The sequence below is a fragment of the Aethalodelphis obliquidens genome, unplaced genomic scaffold, assembly GCF_003676395.1.
Source record: "Aethalodelphis obliquidens isolate GAN/ISIS:26980383/991018 unplaced genomic scaffold, ASM367639v1 scaffold22, whole genome shotgun sequence".
Classification (NCBI taxonomy): domain Eukaryota; kingdom Metazoa; phylum Chordata; class Mammalia; order Artiodactyla; family Delphinidae; genus Aethalodelphis; species Aethalodelphis obliquidens.
In genome coordinates, this window is record NW_020837966.1 from 1,813,288 (window position 1) to 1,832,769 (window position 19,482).

The 19,482-nt window shown below is 37.4% G+C and overlaps 1 protein-coding gene across 16 annotated transcripts in view; it reads right to left on the minus strand.

Moving 5' to 3' along the window:
• PBRM1 (polybromo 1) overlaps window positions 1-19,482 on the minus strand; it is a 100,147-nt gene that overhangs the window by 14,533 nt on the left and 66,132 nt on the right. For all 16 annotated transcript variants that reach the window (XM_027121037.1, XM_027121033.1, XM_027121032.1 and 13 more), the window contains 5 exons: window positions 14,795-14,940; window positions 12,293-12,450; window positions 2,407-2,590; window positions 1,604-1,814; window positions 761-962 (listed from right to left, as the gene is read on the minus strand). In XM_027121037.1, coding sequence (XP_026976838.1) covers window positions 761-962; window positions 1,604-1,814; window positions 2,407-2,590; window positions 12,293-12,450; window positions 14,795-14,940 — 901 coding nt within the window. The remainder of the gene's footprint in view (window positions 1-760; window positions 963-1,603; window positions 1,815-2,406; window positions 2,591-12,292; window positions 12,451-14,794; window positions 14,941-19,482) is intronic.

Sequence of the window (19,482 nt, forward strand, 5' to 3'; positions counted from 1 at the left end):
TATACAATTCCAAATGGAAAAAAAATACAGCTCTAACGGCAACAGTCCTGCCTAATCTAATGTTTATTACTCATTTCTTTATTAAAGTCATGCCTGATATTAAAAAACCAAAAACCTCTCTTAAATATTTGTCCTTAATGGCTAAGAACCACCAAATCCTTGAATGATAGCTCATAGCCCCAAATGATTTAATTATAGAGTAAAAGGAAAATGAAGGCAGTTGAGCTTTATCAAAGAGAACCCAAGTACCTTAAAAGTAGCTATGAATGCAGCACAGGCCAGGACTGGCCTAGGAAACCAAGCGCTTCAGCCAAGCCTCAGCCTGGAGTTTATACATATGGCTTATCGAGAGCCGTAATAGAAGATCACTGATTTTGAAAGCCCCATTTCAGATGAATTTTAACCAAAATTATATTTAACATCCTTGTATACTCATTCCCCAGCTCAACACATGTGTGCTTACAGGACTTAATGAAAGAAAAAAAATCATGCAATTTTTAATAGCTAAATATTTGTTTGAGAAATCTGGGGGGGAAAAAAAACCACACCAGGATCAGAGGCCAAGTCAGAGACAGCACTTCCTCAGTCAGGACAAGGCTGACACTTAAACTGCTGGATGGGAGCCATTTGAGACAGTCCCCAACACAAAGTTCACGTGCAAGTGGTAAGAACAAGAGATTCAACCTGTCTATGCACGTGCATTGCTGAAAACACCCCCTTGCTTAGAAAGCTCAGACAATTGTGCCTACGCTCTATTTACCTTCATATTCTGCTTTCTTGGCTGTCTCAAGGTTTCTCCATTCTGTCCCCACCAGTCGGCTGAGCTCACCAAAAGAGTAGTCTGGGTGCTGGGCCTTAATCACAGCTCTCATCTCACTGCTGAACAGGATGTAGCCACTCATGTTGATTTTCCGTTTGGAGCCTTCCTTCTTTGCACTGCCTTTGGCAGACTTTGGGGTAGACTGTAAGACAGAAAGCTCTTATAGTGCATCGGAACATTGCATCTGGTCAATTGTTAAAGGTTTCAGGAAGCCAGGAACATGCGACTCAACAGCTACTGTTTTATAGACATGTTCAGTTTATAGCTGGCCATTTTCGTGTTCAAAACACAGCTCTTCCTTGTCTCTTACCATATAAGAAAAATGAAAGTTTCACTGAATTCCATGACTGCAATCTGTAATAGTGACCTCACAATCAAGTCTTCAGAAAATTCTAAATGAAAAAAATATACCAATAGGGATCACCTTAACCGAAAGATGAGGTCCTAAAGAAAGAGAGACTAAAAAGATATAAGCAATAAAAGACAGAGTAACAGAATGATGCAGTTCCTCATGGCTTTCCTTCAATACAAGGCAAGAAGAACTTTCTAACTAAACCTGCCACTAAAACCAGCTGTCTATGAAATTAAAAAAAATAGTATTAAATTTTAAGTTATTAGTGGCATCGTGAAAAAAAAAAAAAAAAAAAAACCTGTTCCTTCCTGTAGCATTCTAGGTTGAAGCTCCCATAATATAGGGGTTGGATGTCTCCTTCCTTTTGGGTTTGAATTTGCTGCAAACCAGAGCTGGAAATAAGACAAGTAACAGGAACTTGTCACCTTCACCTGTGGGGGTGTGTAGGGCATGAGATCCAGCTCACTGGCCAGGGGAGTCTGAAGTTGAGGTAGAGAAGGAGGCTCAATGACCTCACTATCCTCTTCTCCCATCTCTTCAATATCATCATCTCCACCTTCTAACTCAGCAAATTTAGCTTCTAGCAACTGGATCTTCTTTTCCAATAAAGGTGAGGGCTCCTTCTGAGGAACAGTTGGTTTTCTAAAAGAAGTGACATAAGAACAAATAAATAAAATGAAATCACCTAACACTACTCCAGGATTGATCAGAAAGCAATGTTCTGCCTTAATATCTAGAAGCAACGTCCTGCAATCTGCAATGTCTACTCTAAGTCAGCAAGGGAAAGAATTAAAACGTATATTTATAGTCACACCTACTTACAGATGCTTGTTTTTAAGGGATTCTGCTGAATACCCACAAAAGCACTGGGTGCAAAGTTGAGATCTAGTTGCCAATATATAGTGAAAAGAATTTTCGTAGTCTACAGAACTGTGCAACCTCTTAATAGACAGGCTATGAACCAGAACCAAAGATTTCTGCCTCCATATTACAATTACTGAAGTCTACGCCAAGAGGACTGTTATACCAGTTATCACATCTCAGCATTTTATGAGGATTTTCCTTTAATATTTAATTGAATGAATTAATATTTTCTATTTGAAATGTCGACTGCTCTGGTTTAAGACCTAATAAAAAACACAACCAAAAAACCCACCCTGGACTATGCTATTTTGATATCAGTTTTACTATTAGGAGCTGAAGTGCTCTTTCTTCCTTAGTTTTTCAAGTTTACCTGAAGTAATAAATTTCATCATCTACCACTTTAGCAGAGAGTGAAAACCTCTTCAGTCCCTTGAATTTCTTCATCTGCTTGTCACTTTCATTGTAGCGGCTCTCACAAAGCAGAATGTCATTTTCTGGAATTTCAGTTGGCCTGCAGGAGAGGAAGTCCTTGAATGACAATACAGCACACTTTCCTGAAAGAGAAAATTGGAGAGAAATTAAAGGAGTAAACTGTGGTCATAGCTAACAGTTACTTTAAATTTGTATTATTTTTGAATTCATATATTCACATGATTCAAGTTAGAAGATTTAAAGGGTATACACAGGTGTAAGAATAGATATGTAGGTCAATGGAATAGAATTAAAAGTCTAAAAAGAAACCCATACAATTGAGTTTTTACAGGTAACCGATTTTTGACAAGGGTGCCAAGACAATTCAATGGGGAAAGAATAGTCTCTTTAACAAGTAGTGATGGAACAACTGGATTTCCACACACAAAAGCATGGAGCTAGAAGCCTACCATATACCATATACACAAAATAATTCAAAATGGATCAAAGACCTTAATGTAAGAGCTACAACTATAAAACTCTTAGAAGAAAAACATAGGTGTAAATCTTTGTGACCCTCTATTAGGCGATGGTTTCATAAATGTGACATCAACATCACAAACAACCAAAGAAAATAAAGATAAACTGGACTTCATCAAAATTAAAAACTTCTGTTTTTCAAAGGACACAAAGTGGAAAGACAACACATAGAACAGCAGAATATATTTGCAAATTATATCTCTGGTAAGAATCTAATATCCAGAATATATAAAGAACTCCTACAACTCAGCAATAATAAGACAACTCAAAAAATAGGCAAAGGATCTGAACAGACATTTCCCCAAAGAAGATACACAGATAGCCAATAAGCTCATGAAAAGATGCTCACATCATTACTCATTAGGGAAATACAAATCAAAACTGAAATGAAATACCACTTCACATTCATTAGGATGGCTATTATAAAGGGAAAAAAGCCAAACAAACAAAACCTCCAGAAAGTAACAAGTGTTGGTAAAGATGTGGAGAAATTGGAACCCTTGTATATCACTGGTGGTAATGTAAAATGGTACAGCTCCTGTGGAAAACAGTTTGGCAGTTTCTCAAAAAGTTAAACAGAGTTCATCCAGCAATTCTACTTCTAGGTAAATATCCAAAAGAACTGAAAGCAGGGACTCAAACAGATACTCATACACCAATGTTCATAGCAGCATTATACACAATTGGCCAAAAGGTAGAAACCACCCAAATGTCCATCAACAGATGAATGAATAAACAAAATGTTATATACACATACAATAAAATACTACTCAGCCTTAAAAAGGAATAAAATTCTGATACATGCTACACTATGGATGAAGCTTGAGAATTTTTTATTTATGCTAAGTAATATAAGTCAGACACAAAAGGACAAATTTTGCATGATTCCACTTACATAAGGTACCCAGAATAGGCAAAATTCATAGAGAAATAAAGTAAAACAGTGCTTACCAGGGGCTGGGAGAGGCGGAAATGGGTAGTTATTGCTTAATGGGTACAGAGTTTCTATTTGGGGTGATGAAAAGTTCTAGATGTGTTCTAGTGATGGTTGTACAATACTGTCAATGGATTTAATGTCAGTGAATTGTCCAGTTAAAAATGATTAAAATGTTGCACTTTATGTTACGTATATTTTACCACACATACAAACTTACAGATGGTAGCATATCACTTATATTGTTTTACACCTAAATTTTGCTCCAAAATAATATATCTTGAGGATCACTGCTGGTATTAATATATTTATTCAACTAGCTCCCTACTGACAGATATTTAGGTTGTTTCCAAATTTTTGCTCTCCTACTGAAGCAAAACAATATCGACATAAATAATTTAAGACATATATCGGACTTCCCTGGTGGTGCAGTGGTTAGGAATCCGCCTGCCAACGCAGGGGACACGGGTTTGAGCCCTGGTCCAGGAAGATCCCACGTGCCGCAGAGCAACTAAGCCTGTGTGCCACAACTACTGAGCCTGTGCTCTAGAGCCCACAAGCCACAACTACTGATCCTGCGTGCCATAACTACTGAAGCCCACACGCCTAGAGCCTGTGCTCCGCAACAAGACAAGCCACCACAATGAGAAGCCCGCGCACCACAACGAAGAGTAGCCCCCACTCGATGCAACTCGAGAAAGACCGCACTCAGCAACGAAGACCCTACGCAGCCTCCCCCCACAAAAAAGACACATATCAATTTGCACATGGATGAATACATTTGAGGAATAAATTTCTAGAAGTATAAAACCTGGGTCAAAGGGTATGTACACTTTAATTTTTATAGGTATTATCAAATTACCTTCCATAGAGGTTATGCTAATTCATAAACCCACCACAAAGTGGGCAAATGCCACTTCCCTGTATTCTTATCAACTAGTAAACATAGGTAATTTAAAAAAAAGCAGCATCTGGGTAATTTTAATTTGCATTTCTCTACTGGCTGAAGTTCGTATTTTCTTTTAAGAACCACTGATAAACCTCTCTGCTCTCTCTTAATCTTTGCCCATTTTCCTATTGGATGTTGATCTTTTTTTCTAATTGTTTATAGGAGCTCTTCATATATGAGGGAAATTTGATCTTTTTCTATGATATACATTGCAAATATCTTCCCAAAGTTGTCATCTGTCTTTACTTCTGCCAAACATTTTAAACTTTTATATAGTTGAATTTATCCATCTTTCTTATAAGAGTTCTGGGTTTTATGTCAAAGGTTATAAGAATTTCTTTCCCATCACTTCTTTTGGTATCTTTGCTACTTCATTTTAGGTTCATTTAAGCCTGTGATTTATCTGGGAATTTATTTTGAAGTTGATGCGAGAGATGGATACAATTTTACTTTTTCCAAATGGCTACCTAATTTCCAAATATTACTTAGAGAAAAATCCATCTTTTCCCACTTACCTGGGATGTCACTTTTATCACAAATTAAATTATATTTGAGTCTACTGCTAAAGTTTCTGTTCTGTTCAAATAATGTTTATTCATATATCATATAAATAATTTAAATTATTATAGTGTTACGATGTTTTAGTATCTGTAAGGATAGACACTCTCCCCTTCACCATGCTTTTCAGAATTTTCCTGATTTTTGTTTCTTTTTTGACATGATGTTAAAAAATCAGTTTATTTAGTCCCAACTTTCTCACAGAAAATTCCCATTGGTATGTCTATTGGGCTCACATTAAAGATTAATTTAGGGAGAATGAACATCTCTATGTTGAAAATTCTTATTCAAGCACATGGTATATGCTCTGCAATTTGTTCAAGCATTCCACTGACTGACTGATTGATTGATTGATTGGGTGTGTTGGGTCTTTGTTGCTGCGTGCGGGCTTCCTCTAGTTACGGTGAGCAGGGGCTACTCTTCGTTGCAGTGCGCAGGCTTCTCATTGCGGTGGCTTCTCTTATTGTGGAGCACGGGATCTAGGTGCACAGGCTTCAGTAGTTGTGGCTCACGGGCTCTAGAACACAGGCTCAGTATTTGTGGTGGATGGGTTTAGTTGCTCTGCGGCATGTGGGATCTCCCCGGACCAGGGCTTGAACCCGTGTCCCCTGCATTGGCAGGCGGATTCTTAACCACTGTGTCACCAGGGAAGTCCAAGCATTCCCTTTTAAATGCATTAAAAGTAGCACTAAAAAACTTTCTTTATACAACTGTGGCAATACCTTGTTAAATTTATCCTAAAGTAATTCTTCTTATTATTTAATCTTTTTTAAAGTGCATTTTTAAAAATTAATTAATTAATATTTTGGCTGCCTTGGGTCTTTGTTGCTGCGCGTGGGCTTTCTCTAGTTGCAGCAAGCAGGGGCTACTCTTTGTTGTGGTGCACGGGCTTCTCATTGCGGTGGCTTCTCTTGTTAAAGAGTATGGGCTCTAGGCGCGTGGGTTTCAGTAGTTGTGGCACGTGGGCTCAGTAGCTGTGGCTCACGGGCTCCAGAGCACAGGCTCAGTAGTTGTGTCTTACGGGCTTAGCTGCTCCGCGGCATGTGGGATTTTCCCAGACCAGGGCTCGAACCTGTGTCCCCTGCATTGGCAGGTGGATTCCTAACCACTGCACCACTAGGGAAGTCCTATTATTTAATCTTTCAAGGCAATTAGTTTGTTATTAATTTTATATTCAACCATCTTACTTCTCTTATTATGTGCCATGACTTCTTGGTTGATTCTCTTGAATTTTCATCTCCTTAACTTCCTTATTTGAAATGTCTGTTTCTTACTTCTATCTGCATTGGCTAATACCTTCAGAACAATGTTAAACATGAGTGACAAGGACATTCCTATTTTGCTCTTGAACTTAACAGGAGTGTTCATAGCTAACAACTTACTAAACATTTACAAGCAAAACATGTAAAAACAGGTCAGAAACACTTTATAACTCTTTTTTTTTTTGGCTGCACTGTGTGGCTTGCAGGGTCTTAGTTCCCTGAGCAGGGATCAAACCAGTGCCCCTGTAGTAGAAGCATGGCGTCTTAACTGCTGAAGCACCAGGGAAGTCCCCATATTACAAGCTTAAAATAGCTATAATTATTATCACTGCCTTGGATTTACATAGCACTTTACTTACATAATCCAAAGGCTTTTCAATTCGGAGAAGGTACAGTTAGTATTTTCCATACTTCATAGAGTAAAAATAGAGATTTGGAAAAGGTAAAAATTCTGCTCACAGCTAAAGAGTAAAAATGACTGGTGGCCTTGGAATGGATGTGTTGTCCCTGTCCTGACTTGGGGTTTCCACCAGGCCCTCAAAAGATAGGGAAAAGACAAGAGTTTAGGAAGCTTCATTTATTAATGGATAAAAAATTTATAAAAACCTGCTGGATTTCAACTGGGACTGCAATGAATCTGTATGTCAATTTGGGAAGAACTGACATCTTTATAATACTGAGTCCTTCAGCTATAAACATGACAGATCACTTCATTTATTTAGGTCTTCTTTAATTTCTCTTGATAATTTCCTGACAGTTTTTTTTTTAGCATGTGTATGTATGAGTCTTATATATCTTTTAAAAGATTTATTCCTAGATATTTAATGTAAATTGCATATTTAAAAATTTTGGTTTTCTAACTGCTCAGTGATGGTAAATAGAAATACAGATGATGTTGATATTTTCACTAATTCTAATAATTTATCTGAACATTTCTTGGATTTTCTTTGTACCTTTGCAAAAATTGATAATTTTATTTTTCCTTTCTAATCTTTAAAACCTTTTTATTTTCTTGTCTTACTAAGAATAGTTTTTCAATTAAAGAATCATTAACAAAAAATCTACTATGAAGAAAACAGAACTTGCAATAAATTAGGAACTGGCATGTTTGAGGAGCTGAGGTTCCTGGAAATTTTATCACTCAAGTGGCCTAAGGGTAAAGGTACTCTCTGCCAGGTGAGGCCATGTTCATTCCCAAAAGCAACTTCTTGGTGGCCATTTGATTACCATTCAAGTTAGTGAGGACAACTCTTAACAGAAACTGAACAAAAAACATATACATAATAGTTAGGAAAACAGTATTATTTCCTAAGTGAAATAGGCCCACTAGGTCTATATCATAGAAGATGAAAAAATTACACCTAATTATCCTTAAAACTTTTGTTTCAGAGAGACAAAAATGAGATTTACATTCAACAGTGTGTATATTTAACACAATGAAATTATAAATCCTCTAAAGCTTAAGTTTAAACACTTTAAATTATTAGTCTACAAAAACAAATTAATTTAAAAAAAGATCTGCCTCCTTGCACTTAAGTCAATATAAAATGTAACAAAGAAACACTTCTCTCCCAAGGGGAGGGTGGATATTGAAATCCACAAGCTGGACTGAAAACCCATTTTGTGACCACTAGATGCATTTTCTTTAGGGGTTTATCTCAAGATTAACATCTCACTGTATGCCTGTTTTCCTGCCTAATATTATTGGCACCCACTTTCACTCTCAAAAGTGTCCCAGTTGGCTGTAAACCAACCAACAATCCAAACATCAGTACAGGAGTATAAACGAGAAGACCTAAGTTTCAGTTCTGGTCCATTTCTTGGACAGTAACATGACCTTTCTGAGAATATCAGCATCTTTTACACTGGGTTATGGTTTGAAATAAATGAAATCCTAGATTAAAAAAAAAAACAGTTTATAAACTACAGAATGCAACACATTCTAACAGGCAACTGTAAAAAGGAATTACTTCAACTGATGTCAGTGAAAATGGCAGCTGGGGAATCCACGTGTTCCTTCACAGAAACACTAAAAGCTAGCAAAAACTGTGAGAATCAACAGTACTGGAATCCTGGAAAACAGCTAAAAGTTTACAACAACCAAATGAATCCTTACTTAAGGAAAAAAGTGACTGAAAGCTAGCAGGAGAGCATTGTGGCATTTTAATCTACCTCATCCATCCCCCCCACCCACCCCAACTCTTATTCTTTGGGGAATAAGAGTTTTGAAAAGCTTCCACATAGTCCTGAAAATCTAGAAAGCCATGCACATGCCATGGGCAGGGTGCATGCTCAGCAAAGACCTGAGAAGGCCCTAAGCTCTCACCTTTAGCTGACTATCAAGCCCTGCATGAGCAGGTAGTAAAAGCAAAGGCAGAGTTGTAAACTTTTGCACTGAGTGTTAAAGGTGTGCTCCAACAAAGATGCAGTATGCAATGCAAAGACTGGGAATTTTTGGGGTTTTCTGGATCCAAGCATTTAAGAAAATCCTGTTAAGTCACTAGCTGACCACAAAGCTAGAACAGAGACTTCAGTGACAGCACAAAGAACACAGTCTTTAGCTTAGAAAAGTCACTGAACAAGCAACGACAACCCACAATAAGCAATAACAACAAAACTTGAGGAGGGGGGAGAATCTGATTTCTAGAGTTATCACATCATAATATTCAAAATATAGTTTCAACATCCAGTTTTCAACAAAAAAATTATGAGGCATGCATGAGACAAGTAAGTGTGGCTTATTCACAGGATTAGAAAGAAATGAACAGAAACTGTCCTTGAGGAAGCTCAGATACTGAACTTACTAGACAAAGAATTTAAATCAACTGCCTTCAATACACCCAAAGAGCTAAAGGAAACCATGGACAAAGAACTAAAAGAAACCAGAATGATGTCTCACTAAATAGAGAATATCAATAGAGAGAAAATGTAAACACTAAATAGATATTCTGAAGCTGAAAAGTATAATAACTGAATTGAAAATTCATTAGAGGAACTTCCCCAGTGGTCCAGTGGCTACGACTCTGTGCTCCCAATGCAGGGGGCCCGGGCTCCATCTCTAGTCAGGGAACCGGATCCCACCTGCCGCAACTAGCAGTTCACATGCCACAACTAAGAGTTTGCATGCCACAACTAAAGATCCTGCATGCTGCAACTAAGGATCCTGCAGGCCTCAACTGAAGATCCCACATGCTGCAACTAAGACCCATCACAGACAAATAAATAAATATGGAAAAAAAAGAAAAATTCATTAGAAGGGTTCAACAGATGATCTGAACACAGAGAAGAATCAACGAACTTGAAGACAGGTCAATTAAAATGAAAAGTTTGAGGAAAAGAAAGAAAAAAGAATACAGAAAAATGAACAATATCTTAGAGACCCGTGGCACACCATTAAGCATAACCAACATAGGCATAATAGGAGTCCTGGAAGAAGAAGAGAAAGAGAAAGGGGCAGAAAAAATATGTGAAGAAACAGTGGCCAAAAACTTCCCAAATTTGATGAAAGACATGAAAGAAAAAACTGCCAATGGAGGAATTCTATATCCAGCAAAAGTAGCCTTCAAAAATGGAGTAATCGGGCTTCCCTGGTGGCGCAGTGGTTGAGAGTCTGCCTGCCGATGCAGGGGACGCGGGTTCGTGGCCCGGTCTGGGAAGATCCCACATGCCGCGGAGCGGCTGGGCCCGTGAGCCATGGCCGCTGAGCCTGCGCGTCCGGAGCCTGTGCTCCGCAACGGGAGAGGCCACAACAGTGAGAGGCCCGCGTACCACAAAAAAACAAAAGGAAACAAAAAATGGAGGAATCAAGACATCCAGATAAACAAAAGATGAGGGAGATTGTTGCTAGCAGACCTGTCCTACAAGAAATGCTAAAGGGAGTTCTTTAGGCTGAAATGAAAGGACATTAGACAATAACTTGAAGTCATACAAAGAAATAAAAACCACTAGTAAAGGTAACTACACAGGTAAATATAAAAGACAATATTATATTTTTGGTTTGTAAATCCTCTTTTTCACCTATATGATTTTAAAGACAAATACACAAAGCAATAATTATAAATCTATGATAATGGGCACACAAAGTATAAAGAGGTAATTTCTTACAAATAAAGGGGGAGGGATGGAGCTATAGAGGAACAGAGTTTTTTTGTATAGAATATGAAACCAGATTGTCATAAATTTAAGATGTAATCCCCAGGGTAACGACAAAGAAAATAACTAAAAAAGAATCAATGATACAGTTGTCCTAACCAAAGAAGACTTCAGTCTCACCTTTGTTATGTTCCCTTTGAGTCCCCCAACTAGGTTTACACTAGGGAGTAAAGCTCTAGGGCACAAGTTAAAAGGAAGACTTTCTCTGCTGCAGAAACTCAAGAAGATTTAATAACTTCACTAGATTTTGTTGCCTCTCCCCAGAGGGGAAGAGGAAAATGTACTGAATTACTGGCCATTCAGACATTTTTACCATATCCAATTCTGAAAAAATTCAAAGCACCAAAAACAATGTAGGTAAACAGTAAAGTGACCAAAGTCTAAGTGTAAAATACTTTTTAATCTGCAAATTTCCTTTTGGTCGTAAGCATGGTGGCTCCTTTAACTTTATAACCATATGTAATCAACATAAAGCTTGTGACTAGCAACCTTTTGGAAAACCACTCCAAAAGATGTAAACAGTAGTTGGTGTAAGTAAGCTAACGAGTTAATTCAGGGCCAGAATAAATACAACAGCTGAAAACAATAACAGTATATGGTGCATATAACTAGATCTGAGAAGCAGAATGCCACTGTGAACACTCAGTAGGATGACACAACAGAAACCAAAACAAGAGTCTTTCACATTTTTGGAATGGGAACAATAACACTACTAGGGTTAATCCAACAGAGACTGTAAAAGTTTTTTAATTGCTCTCCCTGCTTCCTACCTTATTCTTACAACACGTCCTCCAAACTGCAGCCACAGTGATTCCTCTAATGCTTATACATCGGCTCACATGGCCTCTCTGCTCAGACTCCTCACAGGACCTCTCATCTGTTCTAGATCAATCCCTGCACTGTCTGTAAGACCTACCATGACCGAGTGCCCAGCCACCTAGAGGGCTCATTCCTTACCACACCCCCTGGCTGCTCCAGCCACCCGGCTTTCTTATTGTGACTCAAACATGCCCAGATACTCTGCCGCAAGGTCTTTGTGTTTGGTGTTTGCTGTCCCTAAAAGCAGTAAAATCTCAGTTTTCAATGGTTTTCTTCCTCACTTCCTTCAGGGCTCTACTCTCATGTCACCTATCAGAGGGGCTTTTGCTGACCACATTACCTGAAATAGGACCTCCCCTTAACATTACTCTCTATTCTCTTCCTCTGCTTTGTTCTCATTCATAGCCCTAATTACTACCTGATGTTCTATATATTTAATTTTAATTTATTTACTCCCCAGCCTCTGCCCCACTGTAAGTCTCTGAGACAGCTGAAATTTTGGTTTTTTTTATTGCTGTATACCTAGCACCTAGAAGAGTACCCAGGACAGAAGAACTATTCAACCAACTGTGGAATGAATAAGATAAAATTAAAAACATGAATACCTACAATTGAAAGCATGAATACCTACCTAGAATACATGTCATGGGGCAGGTTTCTTCCAGATTACTCAGAAACACTTCTTTCTTGTAGAACATTTTTGTGGGCTCGTGTTCCGTCTCTTCTGGGTGAATAAAGATGGGGCCGTAAAAATATGCAGCTCCATCTCGGACCCATACCTTTTCAATTCTTGGGAGAAAAAAAATGGAGAAATTCCATTAAAATAGAGTTCTTACAGGTTTCATTCCTAAAGGCTTAGTCTAACAAAAATTCTGTTAACCAAAAACTTAATGATATGCACTATTTAGAGGAGTTTCATTGGCTGTTTTGATAATAAGACAATTTCCTTGGTTTTTTTCCCCTTTAAGCATGTGAGAAGATACTTGGAAAAAAGAGAAGTGAACATTTGGCTACTCATCTCAGGGGAAAATTTTTTTTTAACATAATACTAAGGCATACAACTTAATAGTTTAAGCTGACTCTCAGGTTTTCTTCCTGAGATGCTAAGCATCTATCATTGGATTTGTGAGCTGAATAAACACATCAATATTTGGGGTCAGATCACATTAGTGGCACATATTCCTTTAAGGCCATGGTTCATGACCTTTTTGAAGGTCAAGATTTAATACCCCTTTACCCCATGAGAATCTGATGAAAGTCACAGACCATCTCCCTAGGAAAAAGAAAAATTAACATCTGACTGTTCAGTGCAGATACTGTACCATTCCTCACAACCACACCATAAAGTTGCTATTATTATTGTCCCAATAGCCTCATGGTTCCAGACATGAAGTAGCATCCTCATTGCAGTTAATGGTAACTCCACCCTTCCAGTTCCTCAGGCCAAAATGCAGGGGTCACCTTTGATTCCTCTCTCTTGGACACTACATTCTTTTAACTCAATCTTTCAAAACAGGATCTGACTAATTTACAGAATTGGATCTGACTACTGGCCTGAACCACCATCATTCTTGCCTGGATTATTGCAATAGCCTCCTAGCAGATCTAGCTGTTCTAGCTTTGACTCTTTACAGTCTATTCTTAACAATCAGTAGACAGAGCAATCCTGCTAAGACCTAAGTCAGATGTCACTTCTGGGGACTTCCCTGGTGGTCCAGTGGTTAAGACTCTGTGCTTCCACTGCAGGGGGCACGGGTTCGATGCCTGGTCGGGGAACTAAGATCCCACATGCCTCGCAGTGTCGCCCAAAAAAGGTCACTTTTGTGCTGAAAATAATCCATGATATTTCATTTAACTCAGTAAAGGCCCAAGTCCCTACAATGGTTTCTGAGTCCCACAAGATTTGCACTATATCCCTTGGCTCTCGTATCTCCTATCTAACTCATGTACAGCTCACTCCGCCTGTAACAAACTCTGATGATTTGAATAGGCCAGGAATGCCTCTCTTCCGGTCTTTACACAGGCTGTTCTCCGTCCCTGGAAAGCTTTCTCCCTGGATATTCACATTACTCACTTCCTTGGTTTCTTCAAGTGTTGGCTCAACTGTCAGCCCTCAGTGAGGCTTTACATATCATCCTATTCAAAGTTTTGAACACCCTAACTTTGACTATGGCACTCCTGATTCCCTATACCCAGCTCTATTTTTTTCCACAGCACATATCATAATGTAATGCACTATACACTTTACTTATTCATGATGCTTATAGTTTGTCTTCCCACTAGAAAAAAGATCCGCGGGACTAAGGATACTTGTTTGTTTTATTCACTAATGTATCTACAGAGCCTGGCAAATAGTAGGTGTGTAATAAACAATTACTGAATGATGAACAAATACAATGAGGAAACAAGCTCAGAGAGTTAAGTCATTTGCCTATGGACATTAAACTAGCAGGGCTGGGACTTAAACCAAGATCTCTTGGAACCAACTACTTTCCTTAACTACTATCCTCTACTGCCCAGCCCTGCGCCCTGACTCCTTTAATGCTATTCTATGCCATCCAACCATACTTCCACCCATTTACTTGTTCATCAAATATCTGAGCCTCACGCACTATGCTTGGAGCAGGGGATATAAAGGTATATCTATCACTTTTTTGCTCAAAAAGAGAGGGTCTCTAACTCTCAGGGCATTTGCAGTCTGGTATGGAAGCCTGATAATATAAATGATATGTGCTCTGAGAAGAAGGAAATACACGGTGCTCTGAGAATGTGTAATAGGGAGACCTAACCTAGTCTGGAGGAGACAGGAAAGGCTTCCTTAAGGAAGAGCCATTTCAAATTTAAGCTAAAGGAGTTCACCATATGAAGCTGGCAGGGAGATTTCTGGGTTGAGAGTTCAGTAAATGGTAGGAGAAGAAAAAGCCAAAAAAAAAAAAAAAAAAGGGATTCATGGAAGCAATTTAAAGAATTTAAAGTGTGGCTAGAGGCGTAAGCAGGGAGAGTGTGGTGTGAGAGGAAGTTGGAAAAGTTGCCAAGAGAGTGACTTTAGCCTTCATTCTAAACAGTGATGAATTTCTACTGGCTCCGAATCTCTCAAACCAAACCTCGTCTTCTCTACCTCAAAAACGCTCACCTGCCCACACGAGGGCGCACCAGGCCATGGGACTTGATGAAGACACAGTCGCCAACCTTCAGCCACATGTCATTATACCGGAGCTGCTCAAAGTAGTGGCAACCTGGTTCACCGTTAGACATTTCCACAGGGACATCTTCTTTCTCCTGTGGTAAAGGGAACTGGTTGAAGACAGGCTGCTGACAATCAAGGAGTTGGCAGAGAAGGTAAGAAGGGAGAGCAGACTTCCTTCATTTTAACTTAAAAGAAAAAATAACCATAAACAGAGGCTCTGATAAAGATAGGAAACCAAAGGAATAGGTTACTGAAATCAAACTAAGTCTTATCAAATATTGTATCTATTTTAAATTTCTAGTTAATTTTCATAAAATAATGTTACTCCAAGACTGTTTCATTCCCCTCTCTTTTCTTCCCCCATTCTCACAGACTTTAGGAAAAAAAAAGCAATGGAGAAGACTTATCAGCATACAGAAAACAGCCTCACGCAACTGTTAAAAAGATAAGGAGCAAATTCTACACAAGCTTCCTCTTCACCACATTTCTTCACATTAACAACTGACTGATTTAAAAATTTTATCATTTTGATTTATTCCAACATGGAAAGGAACAGCATAGCCTCTATGACATAAACACACATACTCTGTTTTTGAATAAATAACAGGGTCTGTCACCTACTGGCTGCTGTGACATGGGTAAATTACTTGACCTCTTATGCCTTAGGTTCATCATCTGTAAAATGAAGATATTGTGCCCATCAGGTGGGGCTGTTAGGAAGCTTAAATGACACAATTCATGTTACGTACACAGAATAATGCCCGACTCAGAAGAAAAATAAAAGATAATTCTGACTAATGAAAATAAGAAACATAATTTACTGAGAACCTAGCAGATACTGAGCACAGCACTAGGTGTTTTAAATATAAAAGCTCTAAAACACATAAAAGCTGAGGAAATGGCAGAACACCCCCCAAATTTTCTACTGAGAATATCTCCCTGAGAATATCTGAAACTTCAAACTTAAGGGAAAAAAAATCTCCTTTAGACTGTCCAAAATAATTTAATGTTTTGATCTTTATGATTTCAAATGTGGTACTGAAATGGACTTCCTGGAAAATCCTTAAGAATGAGAGAGGTCCCACATATATGCTGGGTGAGGAGCACCTGAAGGAATGGAAGCTATGAAAAAGAAAGCCCTGAGATTAAGAATACATTTTTATTTCAGGAATGGGTTCTGTTCTAGTTATTCATCTAAAAATTTCTTAGCATGACATGTTTTGGCCATGCAATATTAAAATAAATATATGAGACTAAGAAAAGTAACTCATACATAGAGAGGACACTGGGGACTTATGAATTCTAATGACAATAATAACAAATTTATTTCCCACATTGACTTCCACTGACATTTCTTCTTTTAAAATTAATGTCTCTATGATTCCCAGACATATTGGTAAAATGTAAAAAATAACATGTTTTTTCCCAAGCTCCTTTTCTCTTAAAAACACTGTAAGGACACTAAAATGGATATTTTTTCTAGGATACTAAAAATTCAGTTTTTCCAGTTTTTACATTAACAATTTAAAAACTTTATTTTTCTCCTTTATATAAAAAGTGTATTTGTTGGAAATAATTCAAACATTAGAGTATGTAAAATTTAAAAAACAAGTCTTCTGTGATCTAACCCTAGAGATAATCATCCAGTTCAGTTTATAGTTTTCCATGTTATTTACACATACATATATGTAAACATACATTTTGATTTTTTTGAGTAATGATGGAACCACATCCCATTCTGCAACCTGTTAATTCCTTTTGCTGGCTGCACAGTTTGCATTATATGAATGGATGTATAACAACTTAATTCCCATTCACAGGCATTTGGGTTTGGCCTAGGGTTTTGCTTTTACAAACAACACTTACGTCACCCTTTGGCATACCTAGTTGAGTACTATGTTGGAACACATTCCCTGCCATCAAACAGCAGGGCCAAAGGGAATGCCACTGATGGGAGATGAGAGTGTGTTACCCCACACTGACACCAGGCTGCATGTATTATCAGGCTTCAGACCTCTTGTCAATTTGTTGGGCATTTTAAAAGTTATTAGATTAATACGTTTTCTTACATTTTTGAATGACCTTCTATAAATGATCTATTTGGTCCTTTGCCCATTTTTCCAGTATTATTTTTTCCCTAGACTTCAAAGAGCTCTTTGTACATTAGAAACAGCAGTCCTTAGACTGTTTCATTAAACTAATTGATATTGTCAATTGTATCAAGAAAATGATCTTTTTTTTTTCTTTTATGGCTACTGGGTTTTATATCATGTATATAAAAGGATCCATTCCAAGCTTATAAATGAATAAAAGATTACAGGTAAATAATAGTAAATGTACTTATGTCAGCAACTTATGTTTCTTTTTTAATGTTTATATCTTATTTTGGAATATGAAATGAGGTAGAGTTCAGGTGGGTTTTATTTTCTTCTTTTTTCAAATGGCTACCAGTTTTTCCAGTATCATTTGATTCCATCCTCTCTTGCTGATCTGAAATACTACCTTTATACAAACTTTCAGTTATAAAATAAATGAATCACAGGTATGAAATGTACAGTGTGGGGAATAATTACATAACATCTTTGTATGGTGACAAATGATGACTAGACTTACCATGGTGATCATTTTGAAACATACAGAAATACTGAATCATTATGTTGTACACCAGGCAGGGGATAGGGGGAGAGGGGGATTGGATGAAGGTGGTCAAAAAGTACAAACTTCCAGTTTAAGATAAATAAGTATTAAGGATGTAATGTACAACATGATAAATATAATTAACACTGCTGTACGTTATATATGAAAGATGTTAAGAGAGTAAATTCTAACAGTACTCATCACAAGGACAAAAAAATTTTCTTTTCTATTTCTTTAATGTTGTATCTATATTGAGATGATGGATGTTCACCAAACTTACTGTGGTAATCATTTCATGATATATGTAAGTCAAATCATTATGCTGTACACCTTAAACTTATACAGTGCTATATGTCAATTATATCTCAATAAAACTAGAAGGAAAAAAAGGCGATTGTGGGACAAAAGGGAAAGTATGAATCAAGTCTCTAGATTAGTAAATAGTATTAAAGTTAATTTTCTGGTTTAGATCCTTGTACCATGCTTTACAAGGTGTTAACATTAGCAGAAGCTGAATGAAGAGTATAAGGAAATGTCTTTGTACTATCTTTGTTAAGCACCTGGCACATTTGTTAAGTCTAAAATCACTTCAAAATAAAAGTTAAAATATATAAAACTAGAGACTTCCCTGGTGGCGCAGTGGTTAAGAACCTGCCTGCCAATGCAGGAGACACGGGTTCAATCCCTGGTCCGGGAAGATCCCACATGCCGGATAGCAACTAAACCCATGCACCACAACTACTGAGCCTGCGCTCTAGAGCCCACAAGCCACAACTACTGAGCCCGTGTGCCAACTACTGAAGCCCACATGCCTAGAGCCTGTGCTCTTTAACAAGAGAAGCCACCGCAACGAGAAGCCTGTGCACCACAAAGAATGGTAGCCCCCGCTTGCCGCAACTAGAGAGAAAGCCTGCGCGCAGCAATAAAGACCCGACACAGCCAAAAAATAAATTACTTAAAAAAAATTTTATATATATATATAAACTAAAATGAATGAATATCTTTATATTCTGGATTTAATTGTGAAAAGCCTATTCCCTCCACTGACCAACCCTGAGCTAACATCTTAATATTTTTTTAAATGTATTTTTGTAAAATGTAATACTATTTGGCAGGGTAAAGCACTCTTGACTACTCTTTCAGTTTTTCTTTTTCTGGTGACTGTCATGTATTTATTCTTTCCTAAGAATGCTAGAATTAAAAAAAAAAAAAAAAAGGATGCTAGAATAATTTTGTCAAGTTCCAAAACAACTTATTCAAGTCTTTAATGTCCTGCAGTAGACTATCTTTCTTCCCATAGGTTCCATATACTCCTTTTAAGATAATTTCTTAATGTATGTTTTTTGTTCATATGAATTGGATATTTTCTTCCATATGATTTTTCTAACAGTTGTTAAAGTGTATTCAACATTTTCATTTTACTTTCAAAAGTCTTATGAATTATTGTTCTGTTTATGTAAGAAAGCTAATGACTTGTATATAGATTTTGAAATTTCTACTTGTTGAATTGTTTTCAAAAACTTTTCAGTTAATTTCTCTCCATTATCTGCAAAAAAATAATTTTGCCTCTTATTGTCAATAGTTTTGTTTGTCTCACTACATTGGCTACTCTCAGAAAAATACAGATAATGGTACAGAAAGCACCTCTGTCACGTGTATAACTTTAAAAGGAATTTCTTTTACTCTAGGCTTGAGATACGAAGACAATTTTTAAAAATCACTTTGAGGAAATATCCATCTGAAGACTTCAATCAAGATTGGTACTATACCTTATCAGATAATTTCTCCTTTTATCTACTAATTATAATGACAGGTATTACTGAATTTTCCTAATTTTGAACAATCCTTGCATTCCTAGAATGAACTCCCGCCTACTTGGTCATGTTGTTCTCAAACAACTAACTTGATTTCACTTGTAACAATACTTTTTTCCCAAGTATTTTTTTGTATCAATATTCATACAGTGAGACTGAACTGCAGTTTTCTGTTTTTACTTT